General features: G+C 35.9%; 2 protein-coding genes and 1 long non-coding RNA gene across 4 annotated transcripts; all 3 read right to left on the minus strand.

The window, feature by feature from the left end:
* Positions 1–445: 445 nt before the first annotated feature.
* Positions 446–6,107, minus strand: LOC146464246 (uncharacterized). 2 transcript variants are annotated; one of them, XM_085130003.1, is made up of 11 exons: positions 6,066–6,107; positions 5,296–5,342; positions 5,120–5,168; positions 4,786–4,821; positions 3,990–4,012; positions 3,854–3,896; positions 3,203–3,234; positions 2,977–3,022; positions 1,946–1,974; positions 1,562–1,604; positions 446–852 (listed from the first exon to the last, which is right to left on the minus strand). In XM_085130003.1, the coding sequence occupies exons 1-11, from the start codon at positions 6,096–6,098 to the stop codon at positions 784–786; spliced, it is 450 nt and encodes a 149-aa protein (XP_084986129.1). In that variant the 5' UTR covers positions 6,099–6,107; the 3' UTR covers positions 446–783. The 2 variants fall into 2 exon arrangements, with proteins under 2 accessions (XP_084986129.1, XP_084986128.1); XM_085130002.1 differs by having other exon boundaries at positions 719–1,604.
* A 668-nt stretch (positions 6,108–6,775) lies between these two features.
* Positions 6,776–7,628, minus strand: LOC146464247 (uncharacterized). The gene is made up of 3 exons (XR_014868548.1): positions 7,539–7,628; positions 7,207–7,252; positions 6,776–6,823 (listed from the first exon to the last, which is right to left on the minus strand). It is a non-coding gene; the product is annotated as an uncharacterized LOC146464247 (long non-coding RNA).
* A 1,217-nt stretch (positions 7,629–8,845) lies between these two features.
* LOC146464248 (uncharacterized) lies at positions 8,846–13,598 on the minus strand. Its single transcript, XM_085130016.1, has 6 exons — positions 13,504–13,598; positions 12,009–12,070; positions 10,861–10,922; positions 10,202–10,265; positions 9,342–9,385; positions 8,846–9,192 (listed from the first exon to the last, which is right to left on the minus strand). Exons 1-6 carry the CDS (start codon positions 13,523–13,525, stop codon positions 9,072–9,074), a joined length of 375 nt encoding a protein of 124 aa, XP_084986142.1. The 5' UTR covers positions 13,526–13,598; the 3' UTR covers positions 8,846–9,071.
* Between the last annotated feature and the right edge of the window lie 3,412 nt (positions 13,599–17,010).

Genomic DNA, 17,010 nt, shown 5'->3' on the forward strand with positions numbered 1-17,010 from the left:
AGAAACTTTGACTTTGCCTTGATGCGGAGTAAAGTTGCACACTTTAAATCAGAGGAAAAACTTTAAATGTTTAATAACGTTTGCATGGAAACCCAAAGGCATTTTTTGATGCAATGACACGAAGCACACAAACGTCACAGCCGCTAGAGAGCCGGACATTATCCTGCTTGTATAGAGACCTAAATGCTGGTTATTAAGACTCGCCTCAGCTCTGCTCGCAGGAAGTGACTTCCTCCACTTTGTTTCTTTTGCTTCTACATGGAAATCAGGTAGGTCGATGATTTACCTTGCGTAATTTATGTGCGTGATACTGGAAACTGGGCCTCAGGCACTTCCCGACCCCCTCTCCCCTCTCCCAACACGTTTTTCTGGACTGGATAAACCGTGAACCCTCCCTCTCCCCAGCTGTCCAAACCCTTCCCCCTCTTTCTCCCTCGCTCTTTTCTGAATTGCAGTTTTATTTGTTGTTCTGGACACTTCTTACCACCCCTCCTCACATTATTCCTGAAACGCCGACAATCTGTCTCATTTATGAAAAGCACCGCAGGTTCAGTTCAGAAAAAGACCATCTTTCAGTATTTGCGAAAGATTAAACATTGAAATCCAGCTCAAACTGTCAAAACAAATATTTATTTAAACACATAATAAAACGACTGCACTTTTTCCTTCTGTCCGAACGAGAAGGCAAATTGTTCACGTCAGTTTGATGTAGAAAAAATGTACAGTATTTAATTTACAAAACAACAAATTATTCGTACTTTGATATAAAACAAGGTGATTCTTTTAACTTCGAAAGCAGAACAGACTGCATAGCAGTCTGATAACCCCTCTGGATTTCTTTCTTGTTGGAAACTGGTGAGGAGATAACATGTTGTTAATTCATACATCTTATCAGAAGAAAACTACTTTAATTACAATTTACTCCGTTTGTAGACGCCTATGTTCAAACTACCGCACATTATGGGCAAGCAATATTTTATTTTATAAGTTCCTCTGCCCATTGACTTTCTTGTTATCATTTGGCCTCTATCGCAAGGGTGGGATTGGGGCAATTCAGATTCTTTTTACAGGATAGTGTGAGGGCAGTTAGGGCTCGCTGTGGGAGGGTGGTATCGAAAACAGTTGCTGCATAAAAGCGAAATGACATGCGTAAATCTCAAGTCCAGTCAACACGGATGAATTGATTGATTAATTTAAATAGTCTCGCCGTTTCTTTATTCCTCAGTTGTTTCATTCTGAGAATCCAACAACCCTATTCTTACTTTCATCAGCACATTTTTCTTCCTCTGCACACGAAAAACAACTGAGGAATAGAGAAATCGCGAGGCTAGCTTTCCTGTATTGACTTCGCAGATCTACTATTCCCAGTCTCATGGAAGTGAAATTTGACACTTTTATGCGCCACAAACGCAGGAACGAAAATTGATAAGGATTGCTTTTTCGATGTTCATACAGGAACAACATGACAATTTTATGACGGACACAAATTAAAAAAAAAGAGATTTTCTGTCGTGTACACTTCCAAATATTTCTGATGTATGAATGTATTCTCAATACTCACTTCCTGCAGTGGTTCAAGCACTTTCTTAAGTTCTGTAAGTTCACTGTAAGAGAGAAAACAGAAAAACGATCTTACTCACAGATTGTCCACGGAAGTATTTCAAACTAATAATTATTAAAAATCTTTCAGTTTTATATTGCGTTTGATAATCCTTAATTACAATGTTTAATATGCATTGAGAGTTGCAGTGTAATCCAACCCGAACAAATCACAAACTGAAATCTAATCAAGTATGACTGGTGGAACTTCACAAAGCGCAACAAGTTTTGCTTAGTTACGCCAGCTCTTTCACTTCACTAAAGTCACTCTAATTTTTAATAAATGGTCTTCGTTCCATTGAGACAATAATTTAGCTAGCTAGATTTTCTACTTTACTAAACTTACTTTTCTTTGTTTTCCAGTTGATCCTTGGCCTGAAATAGAAACCAGCAAGTTTGACTAACTACCTTGGCAAGCCGAGATTACTGATCATAAATTTATTACTGTGCATTTCAAAATGACAAGTGCAAGGTAATCGCAATGGACCTTTTTCCTTTTAAGAAAGAACTTGCAAATAAAGATAAGTATCTTTGTTTTTAAGTTCATCCCAATTCTGACAAAGAAACAGCAAGTTAGACTAATTACCTTCGGAAAGCAGGATTACTGATTCTAAATTAAAAATGGGCGTTTGTTACGAAAGTTGTATTTATTTTCCGAAACTTTCCAAAACATTCTATTGTGCATTCTGTAGAACTTTCCAGCACATTTTAAAATTCTGAGTCACAGTTTACATAATTGGTTTTATATAGCATACGCTACTGTAAATGTTACTGAAATAAGATTCTAGGTGGTTCTAAGACCTTACTAAACGACTACTGCATAAGCAAGCAAGCTTAGCAGTTTGAGAGAGAAATGTTAGAAAAAATATAAACGGTGTGTCAAGAAGTCTATCCAAAGGGCTTCATGACGGAGCTGTGCGCTGATTCAAGTGTAAAAGCTGTATGCCAGAGCTGTGTGCTAAATTCTGTGTGACAAGAACCTGTGAGCTGTGAAGATTTCTAGTGTTGGGGAATAAATCTGCTTGTTGCTGTTAGCCATAATCTTGCGTTCAGTCTACAATATCTTAACAGCGTTTCATAATGACAAGTGCAAGGTAATTGCCAGGGAACTTTTGATGTCTAGGTTAATACGGCTTTGGGTCTGTCTCCCTAAGCAATTATGTAGGCACCTATAAAATGTCCTCTCGTCTTGTGTTTGTTTTAGGGTTTCCATTGTATACGTTTTCCAAGGAATAACTTCAAAATAGAAAAAAAGACGATTTGGCCCGGCACCATGCCTCCCCCACTACTCACTAAGTTTCTTATTTAGAGTCCAAGTAAAGTTTCAAACAGCAGCGAGGTTTTATAAGTGACATGATTCCTTTAGTCCTTTCTCACCTGCTGTCGCCAGGCGAAGAAATCTTCAGCCTTTGTTGCGCCCTCTCTAAATTAAAATTAAAACAAATAAAAATGGTAAAAATGTATTAATTAGATGTTTCAGTTAGAGTGTGAGTTTCCGTAAATTTCTTTTCATTTTGCGCAGGAATGTTTAATGCAACCGCAAAGTTGTCATCAAAATAGAAAATAGCTTAATAAGTTGGAAGCATGAAAAGATTGTTTTTACCTGTTAAGCTCCTCAATTTCATCTGTGAACGACTGCAGAAACATAAAAATAAAGAGAAAAGAAATTATTAGAATAGCGGTCACGGACGGACTGGTGTTTTTAAATTGGACAGCAAGAGAATACGTAAATAGTAAGACAATGATTGATCTACCGGTTGCCATTGTGGCAAGGCAAGGTATGTACCTTCTAACATTGTCACAGTCACTTTCACAAGAAACAAAGGAATTCTCTTCTTCTGACATTGACGAAAAGAATACTTTTAACTCATCATGGCCACTTTCTAGGACTCGAAAGTCTTCAACATCCTCCGTCTACAGTGGTATTCAGTAATTTAATCCATTATCTCGGTCATCACATTCGTCAATCCCGTATCTCATCCATTTTGTTTAGCTCAATTCAGCCAAAGCTATGACATATCTAAGCCTTGTTTTCAGTCTTCGCCGACGGGTTTGATCTCAGATACTATTAAAGTTGGCGTCACTGCTCGAACCAATGCCTGGAACACAGCTCGCTTCATCTGTTGCCGGACGGCGCGAAGGCTTGAAAACTAGGGTAGACCTTTGTAAGAATTAACCTTAAGTAAGAAAATTCCGTGTTGTTCCCGACTCCTAACGACGTGACAAAAATCAAAAGCTTTCATAGTTATAATACCTGGTTTATGTCCACCATTCTTTTCGACAAGCCCTCCATTTCCCTGTAAAGCCAAACAAAGTATTTGAGCTCATCTCATAACATCTTAACATGAAACGAAAAAAGGATTTTAAAATTTCACCAATCTCTCATTTACCTCTTCATCTCCGCCTGTAGTTCCTACAGGTTGTATAACAAATAACACAGTTTAGAATAATTGTTAAGCAACATAAAAAAAATATGATTTCATGCGGGTTTCTCTTTGACAGTTGCATAGTCTGATTCATAGGTTGGCTTTGATGAAAATAAGTTCCTCGGATTTTATAGTAGTTCCTGGTTTATCTAACGAGAAAACAACATGAAAGGAAGATATATGTTCCGGTTAAATTGAAAATGAGTCTAAATATTTTTTTTCTTTACAAATGTCAGTTTTGAAAACATAAGTTGGTCTTAGGTCTTAGGGTTAGTGCCCTTAAAAAAGTAACCAATTTAATCACTCCAACCAATCATAACAAATTTAGCAACACAACGAACCAATCAGAACTCGAAACAACTACAAGAAAACTGACATAAAGCGCGGGAAAACTGAGTGTGAGGCGAGTTCCCGATTGGCTAGCTTTTGCTTCACTTATAATTTCATTAGTGGAGCGTGGTAAAGCAATATCATAGCATATGTGACAAAACGTTTTCCCAAACTAACTGCTTACAGCTTTACTTGGGTTTTATTCCTTTTTGTGTGTTGTTGTTTTCATTAACTTCTCTGCTTGTTTGTTGTTGTTGTTGTTGCATTTGTTTTCGCAGTTATTTATATCTATTGAATTCAAAACTTATATTTATCGCAGAAATATAGATGTGGTGTTTATTTAGTTTGAGGTCTCGAAGTTGTCTCATTTTTTATGCATTTACGTAGTATAGCGTTTTATTCAACATCTAGCGTAACCATAGCAAGGTACCTCCACTCTCCTGTTCTCTTCATGCAAGGCCACAGTCTAAAACAAATTAAACACAAAAGCACTTAAAACAGTGAAGGCGAAACTCCGTTTGTTCTCCGGAAAACTGTAACCAGAACATTTACTGTCTGCTACACAATGTGTGAAACCATTTTTCTACCCAACGTTTGTATTTTCTTTAAATCGTTGCACTTAGTGTTCTCAACATCGCTAATCTTAACACATTTATACTTTTCTTTTGACGCGATATCTCAGTCCTAAGATTTGGAACGATTGTGGTATCTCATGTAGTAAAATAATTACGATTAAAGGTCATATAAGTTAAAAAGAGACTTACAATCTGGTCAATCTGTTTTTGAAGTTTGCTGCTCACATCCAATTGTTTCCTAAACAGAAAACAAATCAAGCTTATTCATCCATAAACTTTCGGATCAGTGGCAGTCAAAGGAGCATAAGACCAATGCAATCGTTTGGTCAGATGAAAGCAGACATTTTTTAAAAAAATCTACTCACTCTCCCATCTCTTCGTGATGATCAAGTGCTTCCTGCACTTTGGAGACCTAAATAAGAAGAAATGAAATGAGATCAAACCATGTCAATCAATCAATCAATCAATCAATCAATCAATCAATCAATCAATCAATCAATCAATCAATCAATCAGTCAATTAATCAAGCAACCTAACAATCATCAATCAATCAGCCATCAAACCAATCAATCAAACGAAGCAAGCAACCTTTCATTCATTCATTCATTCATTCATTCATTCATTCATTCATTCATTCATCCATTCATTTTGTTCGTTTATTCATTCATTCATTCATTCATTCATTCATTCATTCATTTATTCATACATTCATTCAATCAATCAATGAATCAATCAATCAATCAATCAATCAATTAATCAATCAATCAATCAAGCAACCTATCAATCAATAAGACAATCAGCAATTTAATTAATCAATCAATCAATTAATCAATCAATCAGTCAATCAATCAATCAATCAATCAATCAACAAGCCAGTTAATACATCAATAGATAAGCATGGCAGTGAGTGGATAACTTCAATAAAAATCATTTCCGTCTTTACGGTTTAATGTTGCACGGAAATATAAACTTTAGATAAGAGTTCAAGCATCAAAGCCCCACATTCTCCAGCAAAACGCGATCACTTATTAACAGGCGTCTTGCATTTAAACGTGGCTTTGCAATTTTGGAGATGTGGGTCATGTGACTTCTAAGTGCAAGGAAATTATTTCCATTTTAGTTTGTATAAACCCACCTGCTCTTTGCAGCTCTTTTCTTCACTTTTCATTTGTTTCAGTTCACTATACGGAAAAGAGGAAGAAAGGTATTAGCATAACGTTTTAGGTAATGGCTGTCGATAAACTATTACTCAGGCAATCTGAACAAACAGATATAAAACGAGAGAAGAAAAAAAAAAGAGAATCAATAAAGCGATTCCTGAAGTGATAGAAGCTTCTAACAGTATTTACACTATCAACATGAATCCGTTTTCAAGATTTCAACCTCAGGTCATTCCCCTTGCTCCTAACAAGGTTACTATTTCGTCTTTTCCGTTTCGTCTTTTCCACTTGAATTTATTAACATGCCATACTATGGCACGTCAAGTTTTGTATTCACCTATAAGTAGTGCAAATCGAGATATAAAATTAACCAGAGAATATGACTTGTTGTTTAATATATTTACCTCTCTATCTGCTGCCTCGTTTCCAGGACTGCTGTTGATCGAGTAAAAAAGAAAATAAGAAAAAAACAGGAAGAAAAGCTTTAAGGGTGGGAAGTACTGGAATAACGATTTTAGTAATGTAGTGAAGATTCTATGTAGAGGGCGGGGGGGGGGGGGGATAAACTTTGAATTTAACCTGCAAAGGAAGACGTTTTTTCTGGCACAGACAAACACAAGGATCAAGTTTACTTGAAGCAGAGGAAAGCGAACGATTTACGACCGGGTGAAATAATTAAACAAACCTGGAAACTTTCGTTCACTTCATCTAAAGAGGCCTTTCGCTGTTCCCTCTATATCAAAACAAAAAACGATCAATAAACAATGTGCCAATCTGCTTTGGAGTTATTTTGAAATGACTATCACAAAACCAATCACAGAAGAAGTCTTTTTGTATATAACTATTGAAGCATATTGTTTTGAAATACGTGTATATACTCTGTGCAAATGCTATTAGTCTGCTGATTGGCCAGCTCTTCGAGATATGGGATGTATGGGAACACGTTTCCAATTTTTAATGTTTTGGATCAACATAATAACTAATCTTATCAACAACCATTTGGTTTATTCTTAGAAAAACTTCATGAACTAAATTTGTTCGAATAAAAGTTGAATATGAAACATAAACTAAGAAAATACAACAGTACAGTTTAGCGTAAATGACATCATCAGGTACCTCTTGCTTCTTTTCTTTTATTTTTCGGACCAAATTCTCAATATCCCTGCAGATAAACAGAAGTGCATACTTTAAGAAGGTGCTTTTTTGATATTAAGACTGACTATTAAAATAAAAATTTCGCGAGATTTGGAAAATTTGTTCTAGTTTTGCTGCAATCATCCAAAAAAGTACGCTGAGTTAACGTTTAACATAAACGAGAGACCCTGTAGTTCTGGGTAATAATGCCATGTATAAATAAAATATTAAATTACATGGAGTTGTCACAATATTTTCAATTTGTGATTCTAAACATCTAGACGTACGAAAATAATCATAAAAGACGTACATACCTCTTCACTTCATTCTTTTTCTGCAATAAAGAAGGGGTTATTAGCGATGTAGGAAGTTCTGTCACTGATTGCTGTCAGTAACAAAATAATAATAATAATAATAATAATAATAATAATAATAATAATGATAATGATAATAATAATAATAATGATAATAATAATAATAATTACTACTATTATTATTATTATTATTTTTATTCTTCTTATTCTTCTTCTTCTTCTTCTTCTTCTTCTTATTATTATTATTATTACTAATATTATAATTATAATAATGATAATAATTATAATAATAATAATATTGTAAATGGTTTGAACCCACTTTACGACAACTACTGACGAAAGTAAAGGACAAAGACGAACCTAACCGCAGACAGGGAGCAGTTTACAAGATCGAATGCTGCGACTGCCAGGCCACTTTTATTGGTGAGACCGGCAGAAATTTAAACGTACGACTGACTGAACACAAACGAGCAACTAGAAATGGTGATATCAACAATCACATTGCTGAGCACCATTTACAAACGAACCACAGAATCGACTGGGACTCTGCCAAGTGCGTTACCTACTGTACAAATTACTATCAACGACTCACTCTGGAAAGCTGGTTTACTAACTTAGAACAAACGCCACTCAACCGTTGCCTACAACTACCTGCACCATACAAACGACTTATTGACAACAACAACGAAACAAACAAACAATAGACATTTTACTAATAATAGACCCACGGACTTTTTGACCAACAAAAGACGGATCGAAACGCACCAATCACTTTTTACAGTCTTCACAGCCAATAACATCACGGCTTACAGACGAACGACCAATAACATCTGGACTTCGTTGACCAATCAGGTTAACAACCAGAGACGTATATACCACCTACTGACGTTCCACAATTCACTTGACTCTGAAGATGACTTCCGCTCAGGTTGTCGAAACGTCAGTCAAAGTCACCACCAACAGTCCTTCCCAGGACTACACTCACCCGGATGATCATAATTTATGTACTTATGAATAATAATAATAATGATAATATGATGATAATGATGATGATGGTAATGGTGAAGATGATGATGATAGCGATGAAGTTGTGATCATATGATCAGCCCATGAACTTTCCTAGAAAAAAGCACAACGTTTTTCATTGAAAATAATCAACCATGACTGGGAATCTCCCGTTATTTCTCTCCAACTCCTTCTTTACTGGAGAAAGACAATGCAATCGAAAGACATAAGCTTTATAAGTTTATTGTGGTTCTGCAATAAAGTAGGATTTGATGTAATAAGTTCAGACAATTAATTTTCAAAACCTTTATGGTATAACTTTTGAAACACACTTCCACTAGTAATTATAATGATGATGATTCGGTTTGGTCACGTGGTGATGGTGTGTGACAATGACGATGATTAAGATGGCAATGGAATAATTTCAGGATAATCAGTATGATAATGACAATGCAGACGATTAAATCAATGATTTTGTCTGTAATGATGATGAACGAAATGAAAAGATGAATACTTGTACCTTTAAAATTAATCGAGAGTTTGCTTGTTAGAAAGGCAAAGAGGGCCTTCTTTTCTGTTTTTAAAATTTAGGGAAATTACCTCTTCTTGATCAACATTGTCGTCTTCAACTTTCAATTCCTGAAGTGTCCTAGAAAGAAACACAAAGTGATACAATAACACTTTTATATTTTGTAAAGAAAAATAACACACCATAACTGGTCCCTTCCCGTTATCTCTCTCTAAGTTATCAGAAGACATTATTTTAAGTTTTGTTGTATTATTGCTGTGGAAACTTACCCGTGGAAGTCGGTGTTTCTTTCTTGTAATAATTTTAAATGCACCTGTTGACAGATGAAAGATAGAAATATATACAAGTGACCGGAAGGAATAATGTCTTGAGTTCATTCCCAACACTTTGCACAGAAACACCTAAAAATCCCAACGCTAAAATTGAACAGTTCCTAATTCCATCTTTTATCAACCAACATATACAGTGTTTACCCTCAACCTCCCCCCCCCCTACCCCCCTATGCCAACTTTGGCCCTGTTCTCATTCCTAATCTTCTCATTCCTTTTTTGTTTCTCACCCCTTATCTCCCATAACTTCGTCCTCCTTCCCACGTGACTCCCCCTCCGGCTAATACCCCTATCCCCTGTTCGTATCCCTGATTCCCAATCTCTTGTTTCCTTGCATTCCCCCTGAAAACTCGTATTCCTCCTATTTAATGGGCCCCAATTTATGCATCTTTTCCCCTGTAGACACAATACCCCACTGTTCCCCTTGTTCTTCGTTTAAATGTTTTAGCCCCGTTTAAATGTTTTATCCCTGTTCCGGCATCTATTCCCCAGTTCTATGGTTTTGTCTCTCTTATTCTCACTTCTTTCGGTTTTCCCGTAGATCATCGCCTCGCCCCTTCCCCTGTTCCTTACTTTATCCCCCCGTTCTTCCATTTCCCCCTGTTACCACCCTTGTCTCTTAGTGTCCCCCGCTTTCCTTGTTTTCACCGTTCTCTTTTTAGTTTGTTTTTTCGCTCATTTTACATCTTCTATTTTCACCATTCCTCCATTTTACCCAGTTCACACCATTCTACCAGCCCCCATCGTTTGTTTATTTTTTGAGAGAAAAAACAAGATTCTCGTCTGTCTAAATTACAAACCTGAGCCTTCTCTTTTGCGGCCTGAATTTTTTTCTTGGCTGCAGTCAACTGCTTATATTTCATGCTGCAACAAATTTAAAAGAAATAAGGATAATGAATGTAATCTGCCCTTAGACTGAGCAAAAACTCCATAAGAAAATAATTACCTAATTATATTTACTTAGAATCCTTGACTAGAGAAAGATCCGAGCCTTTGAAGATACTTACATTTGAGCATTGCCAGAGATTTTCATAAATCGGCTAATTTTCGTCCACTCCATTTTTTCGATTTCCTTTCTCATATTTGTCCAAATCGGCTCGATCAATCAGTAGGTATAAAATACTCTATACTAATAGGAAAGCCGAGAGTTGTCTTGTGTGGCTCCAAAACACCTCATCACCTGCTCTTAGTATTTTGCAATGTAAACGGTTGGAGGAGGCAATCAGGCGAGTTTCAATTGGCACCTGCTACACTGTTCTAATTTAGAAACCTTTAGCTTAACCTTATGCGGCTCTGAACGACCCTATCGCCTCTTCTAGGAGATCTTAACACTACAAACGCTTAGCGAAGGAAAAGAGACGGTTTGCTGTTGTCTCTTTGTGGTCTGTCCGACGGATATATAAACATCGTGTTGATTGTATTTTAATTAAAATAAATGATTAAAACAACAATCGCTTACTCTGTTTCTCTGGTTACCATTTTCAAGTACTCTTCCTTTGAATTTAGTTTCTCTTTTAATTTCTAAAAAAAAGGAAAAAAGAAGAAAAATGAGCAAACGAATCAATCAACGAATGAATAACAAGGCTATCGGCGATTTAATGAATAACAAAGCAAGCTTTCGCTTTGCAATAATTATCAATTTCAAATTATTCAGTCTTATTAAATCCCATGAAAATACAGAAATCTACACTTGCAACTCAGTAGTTGTTTCCTAAACTTACAAAGATTCATGAACATGTCCTGTCTGATTAAGGACGGTGCCTACTATTGTTACTGCGCATATGTTCTGCGCATCTCGATATACTCGGGTTTTCTATGGGTGGTGCCTGCTAATACAGGAATATTTTTGCGCGGTTTAAAACAATGCGGAGAAACCTGAACTTAGCAAACGCTTTTGGTATCTCGAAAGAAAATTGGGGGTAACCATGCATTTTTCAGAGATAATTAAGCTTCAATTTAGGAAAAAATCCCATACATTGCTTCATATTTTGGCCCTTTTTAGAGATATTATTGCTTAATTATCTCTGAAAAATGCATGGCTAACCCCAATTTTCTTTTTGGATTCCAATAGGCCTTTCTAAAATCTGCTTTTCCCGCCTAGTCATAAACTACACAAAAATACTTCGATATTAGTAGGCACCGTCCTTAAGTAAGTATTAAGTTTTTATCATTCCAGTATCGTTGGAATCTCTTTTAGCAGATCGCTCTCAAATCTTGTCATGAAATATCCGCCTCTCTTAGAGAGGTTCAGTCTTATATTTTCTGACGAAATTCAATTCTCCTTCAAACATTTCAAATAGAATTTCCCTCAGCATCACAGGCATTGCTCTTTCTAGTTAGATCTCTCTTGAATATCAAAATGTACTTATTTCATTTTGTGGCTGATGACAATTTCAATATCGTCAAAAGCAAGAAAATAAAGTAAGTGCATTTCTTTTTCATTTTAAAGAATTTTTCTTCGAAATGATGAGGAACTTTTGTCCGCATGTGTCATTTTTCCTTTTAATATATCACAGTGTATTCTTTTGAAGAAATTTTCATGGAAGTGGAGAAGAATTTTTGTCTGCATTTGTTATATTTCTATTTAATATATCGTAATGTACTTACCTCATTTTCACGCTCCTGGTGATTCAACTTTTTCTCCATCTCGAAGAAATTATTTCTTCGATCTAAATTAAAAGCAGATTTTATTGCTTTTAGAGTCACCTTATGGACTCTTCCAATTTTTTTTCCCGGTACTTAGCAAACGAAAGCTATTTAAGCCAATTAATATCGGTCGGCCAAATATTGAATCTGTTCTGGAATTTCCCCCAAAATGCCAATACTGGCATGCTTATCTCACTCCCCCCCCCCCCCCCCCACCTCCCCAAGTTTTGTGCACAATTTGTGTTACTATAAATCGATTTTTATTGATTTTGAAAATTAAAACGTCGTACTTATTTGCGCGACAAGCTGCCATCAGTTGTTATGAGAGACATTTGAAAAACATTCTTCTCAGAAATAAGGAATCAAGAATTCACAGACCAACTCAGTGTCGATAACAAAAATTAAGCGAGTCTGTAAAAAAGCATTAGGAAGCTATTTTGTGGCTTTTTATTGATTGATAATTTTTTTTTCACTTAAGTAAGATTTGTCGCTTTTAACTTTATTGAGTTCGAAAACTCCGAGTAGATCTTCTTATATTACCGACTTCGGAAAATTTACTCAAAGTTTTCGAAACAACCAATGAAATGACTTTATATTTATATTTAACTTAAAAGTTTGGGGGTTACCAGAAAGCACCGCTAAAATTTTGTTGACAATGGTACACAATGTTCGCGCGCTAAACCACGCGTACAACTTAGTTGCACGCGTGAAATTACCAAACAAAAATTTGACCAGTTGACCAGTGACCAGTCAGATAGGAGAACATGATCCATTTTACCGAAAATGTTTTCTCCAAATACAAACATCTGGGTACGAGATTAGGGTTTTTATTCACTGCGTTGCTTTCATTCACATTTTCTGAAAACTCCGTGTAAATCTCCATTATGACGTCAATCTAAGTGACCTTTGGAATTCGATGCGCGCGACTCTTCTAAAGTTCCAAGCATTCTTGGAATGACGTAATAAAAGGATTTTTTAACATCTAGCGTAACCATAGCAGGCGTAAAAAATAAACAATTAAATACAACTAAACACTGTTTGCGCCTTTCCATAAATGTGTTCCACTCCATAAAATATATGTCATTTAAAGTTCTTACATCCGTATTTAATATTTAAAACGTATGGAAGTTATATAATGTACTGAATTAAAGTCAAAAACTGACAACTTTTTGCAGTGGTGTGGTTTAACTGTGTTTATCACAAAATAATTCCTGAACACATTGCGTCCCTACTATATTTTAAAATTCTCAGTTAACGCCCTAGGATCAAAGGCTTCGGAAATGTTATGTTCGGCAACTGTAGGTGGGCGAACATTGCAGCGAAAAGTGCATGGCGGATTTTAATTCCGACAGGATCTGAATGAAATTTTGGAACCGAGCGATCAAGGAAAATCGGCAAATCAAGGTGAGATTTGAAAAACCTTTAAGATGTGACTACGTAAGGTGTGCTTACTAACCTGATGGACGCCCTGAGGCCATTTTCTTAGCTTCTTGCTCGTCGCTTTTTTTAAATATCTCGTTGAAAATAACTGATTCGCTTTTACCAACGTGCCCCAAAATCTTCGAGTAAATTGACCTTTATGACGTAGCATAATTATAAATGCGCGCTAAGTCTGTTTGCTAGTGCGAAATAGCTTTTTTTTTTGGTCAGCAGCTTTTTGATTGAAGAAACAGAACATAAGGAGCCTATTTCACTTCGCTAAAAATAACCGTATAATTAATGTTCACATCAACATTCAACATAAGCTCTGGGAAAATTGCATTGCAAACTAAACAAAGTTTGTTTAAGCTCTCTTATATCATACATTTTATCCCTTAATCAGATTGCTGTAGTCAATTATTTTGTGTTCTGTAAGTAATGTTATCACTATTTTAATATGGTTTCATATTGTAATTATTTTCACACGACCCCACAAGCTCTGAGCTTATTTAAATAAAGGATATGTATGTATCAAGTGCAGATTTTAGTGCAGAATGCAGCAATGTTATGGTTTTTCCCGTCATTTCAACTTATTTGTTTCGTAAATAAAGTATTTCAAAATGGTCCGATCAAGTGAGGATTGTTTGGTCATGTGACCAAGAGTTTTCTTTGATTCCAAAGGTAAAAATAAAAACATAGCGCCCACATCTTGCCTTTTTAAGAGAGCACACAAAATGAAGGCGTGTTACGGAGAGTTTCTTTTCTACAAGCGTTTATTACGCCGCCAACGCATGCAGGGTAAAAACGGCGAGAACTAAGACATGACTAGTTCTGGGTGAAATTAAAGAAATTTGTTTTCATTTGACTTCGGATTTGGTCTCTATCATTATTATTTTAATATACATCTCAACCCGACCGTTTTGAAAAGGTGGTCGATGAAAACATGAGCTCTTTTTGACGCACGAGAAGGTGCAGAAAAACGCGGAGGAGAGAAGAAAGGAGGAAAAAAAAGCAAGAGAGAAAAGGAAAGATAAGACTACACAACCTGTTTGTTTTTGTTTCGTTTTTTTTTTGTTTTTGGTTTTTTTTTTTGTTGGCAACCTTGAACAAACTGACCATTTGCGTCGCATTCTTAAAGAATCAAGAATTCAGCGTGCTCATTTTCAATACTTCGTGTAGATGTGTTTTCAGTCTTATAGCTGATGGTGTCTCAAGGATCCCAAAGATGTATCATAAAACGGTTTCATGTATTGCTTAGCAATATGGGTAGTAAAACTTTAACCTGGGATAATAATCACATCACATATCATATAATGGCCTGTAGCCCAGTTGGTTTGGGGAATAAAGAGAATTGCTACTTCCTCCTAGGAACTTTTTCTTCTTGAAATAATGATCAAGTGTCAAGTTCTTCTAAACAAGTCTCTATTTTTGTTGGTTTCATTCCACCATTCCATTCTAACGTTTCCAGCAAAGAACAACGTCGTTTTCAGGACGAGGTTACTCGCACCAGTACCTTATCTGCATTCAAGATGGTGCCTTCCTGAGACCAAAATGTATTTCTTTGGAGGTCACGACATCTTCAATTCAACTTTAAACTGCTTTCTGGGAAAACAGAAAACAGAGGTGAATGCGCGGTTGGAAGACCGCTAACTCTGCAACAGTAGAAAGCAGCCATGCTACCTTTCCAACATAATTATCCTCAGAGATCCTCAGAGCGAAATGGAGCTGGATGGATTATAACAAAACCAAAGGATTTACTAAACCGTACAAACTGACCGATCGGTGATTCGCGAAACGTGGAAAATGGAAAATGGCGTCGCGATTGCAGATGTTGTTGATCCATATAATTATACAAACGAATTAGATGATTTTGAGAAATTGTGTCTTGGAGTGGGATTTAGTACAGTACCTAGGGGCGTTGGAGACATTACTTTGACTTGCTTTTGGGTTGATGACCGTAAAAACGAAGAAACCTTTTCCCAGAAGCTTTCCAATGGTGAGTATTAATATTCTCTCTCTTAATGTTATTAATGTCTAGGCATTTTTGGTGGACCAGTAGCTCTGGCATGCAGTCAGAGCTTTGGGAGAGCCCATGTTGCAATACTAGTGGTTTAGCCCTGTTCCAGATTCTGCTCCACTCATGTGCCGAACCCAATTGATAAATTAAGTGCAGCAAAAGAGGGGCGTCTGAATCAGTTTGGCACTGCGAACATTGTCAATTTTGACAGGGTTTGCTGCATAATGTGACACTGCAGAGGGAGCTGATTTAGATGCTGTTCCTATAGCCTGGCGCATAGCAGTCGTATCCGTTTCCTTTAAGCATGAAAGATGCACCACGGCATTGCCCTCATGCATCAAATGGAAATGACTGCCACGCAGGCTACTGTTCTTATCGTGTAATTAAATGCATAAATTAGATGTAGCTCCTATCAACTCATAATGCATTAATTACTCATTAACAAATATAGAGTGGTGTTTGCTGTTTAAAATGATTTCTAAAAGATTATAAGCTTTCTGTCTGCTAACTTTGATGAAATTTAAATATACACGCCGTGGATTCAATAGCATAAATTAAGAATTAAAATAGTCCTGTTTAAAGGTTGTTGACAAGAATGCTAAATGTTCAAAATCAAAATTTATTTGTAAGTGTTAGAATTAATATTTGTTTAGAAGAGTGCTATATTGTTTTGGATGCAGGTTGTCTGTCGATTAAGTTAATTGTTATCAGCCGGGATCAGCTTAATGGCCAAGATTCAAGTGTCTGGCATTTTTGTATGGATTGTAGCAGACAAGCTATTGAAAGCTCATAATAAAAAAAAATAGTGGAGGAAAAAATTGACAACTTTAATGGCACCTAAACTGTTATCAATGCTACAGGAGAATCTTCATTAATACACGACTTACAACCTCATTAGCATACATTAGCATACACAAACTAATGCACTCTAGATAAATTGAAAGAGCTGGTCAAACTTAGAACCCACTAAAAATTTGAGAAATGAACTTTAACAGTATTAAGATGTTAAAAAGGATATATGGCTTCTGGCAGCTTTAATTCCACCCAGCCATTACATTCTTTTCAAAGTGGATTTATTATAAAATATTTCTCACAGATATTCACCCTGGTTACGTACTTTTTTTGTCATAGGTTATTTTAGTTTATATTGTGTCTATTTATTATAACATACTGTTTCATATATACTAATGAAGTAAAATGTAAACAATGACACCACATGCCTGCCTTTGAAGGGGAACAGAGCAAAGGATCCACAGAAAGTAAATAAATTACTATAAGTTTTGTGTCTATTTCATTTAAGAATTTTAAACAATAAATTATTAAATGTACTGCTTCAGAAAATATGTGAGTTTATGTTTTCTTTTGCTGGTACAGTATGTCCTTGTCACTGAAATATATAAAAAAAAATCAGGTGTCATTTATTCACTAGACTTTAAAAACATAACATCACATTTCTTTCACATATACCACTCATTGAGAATCAAATCCTACCAGTATGTAGGGTGATTGTCAGATTATTGTAGTTTA

Source organism: Pavona decussata, unplaced genomic scaffold, assembly GCF_977016875.1.
Source record: "Pavona decussata unplaced genomic scaffold, jaPavDecu1.1 SCAFFOLD_166, whole genome shotgun sequence".
NCBI classification, from domain to species: Eukaryota; Metazoa; Cnidaria; class Anthozoa; order Scleractinia; family Agariciidae; genus Pavona; species Pavona decussata.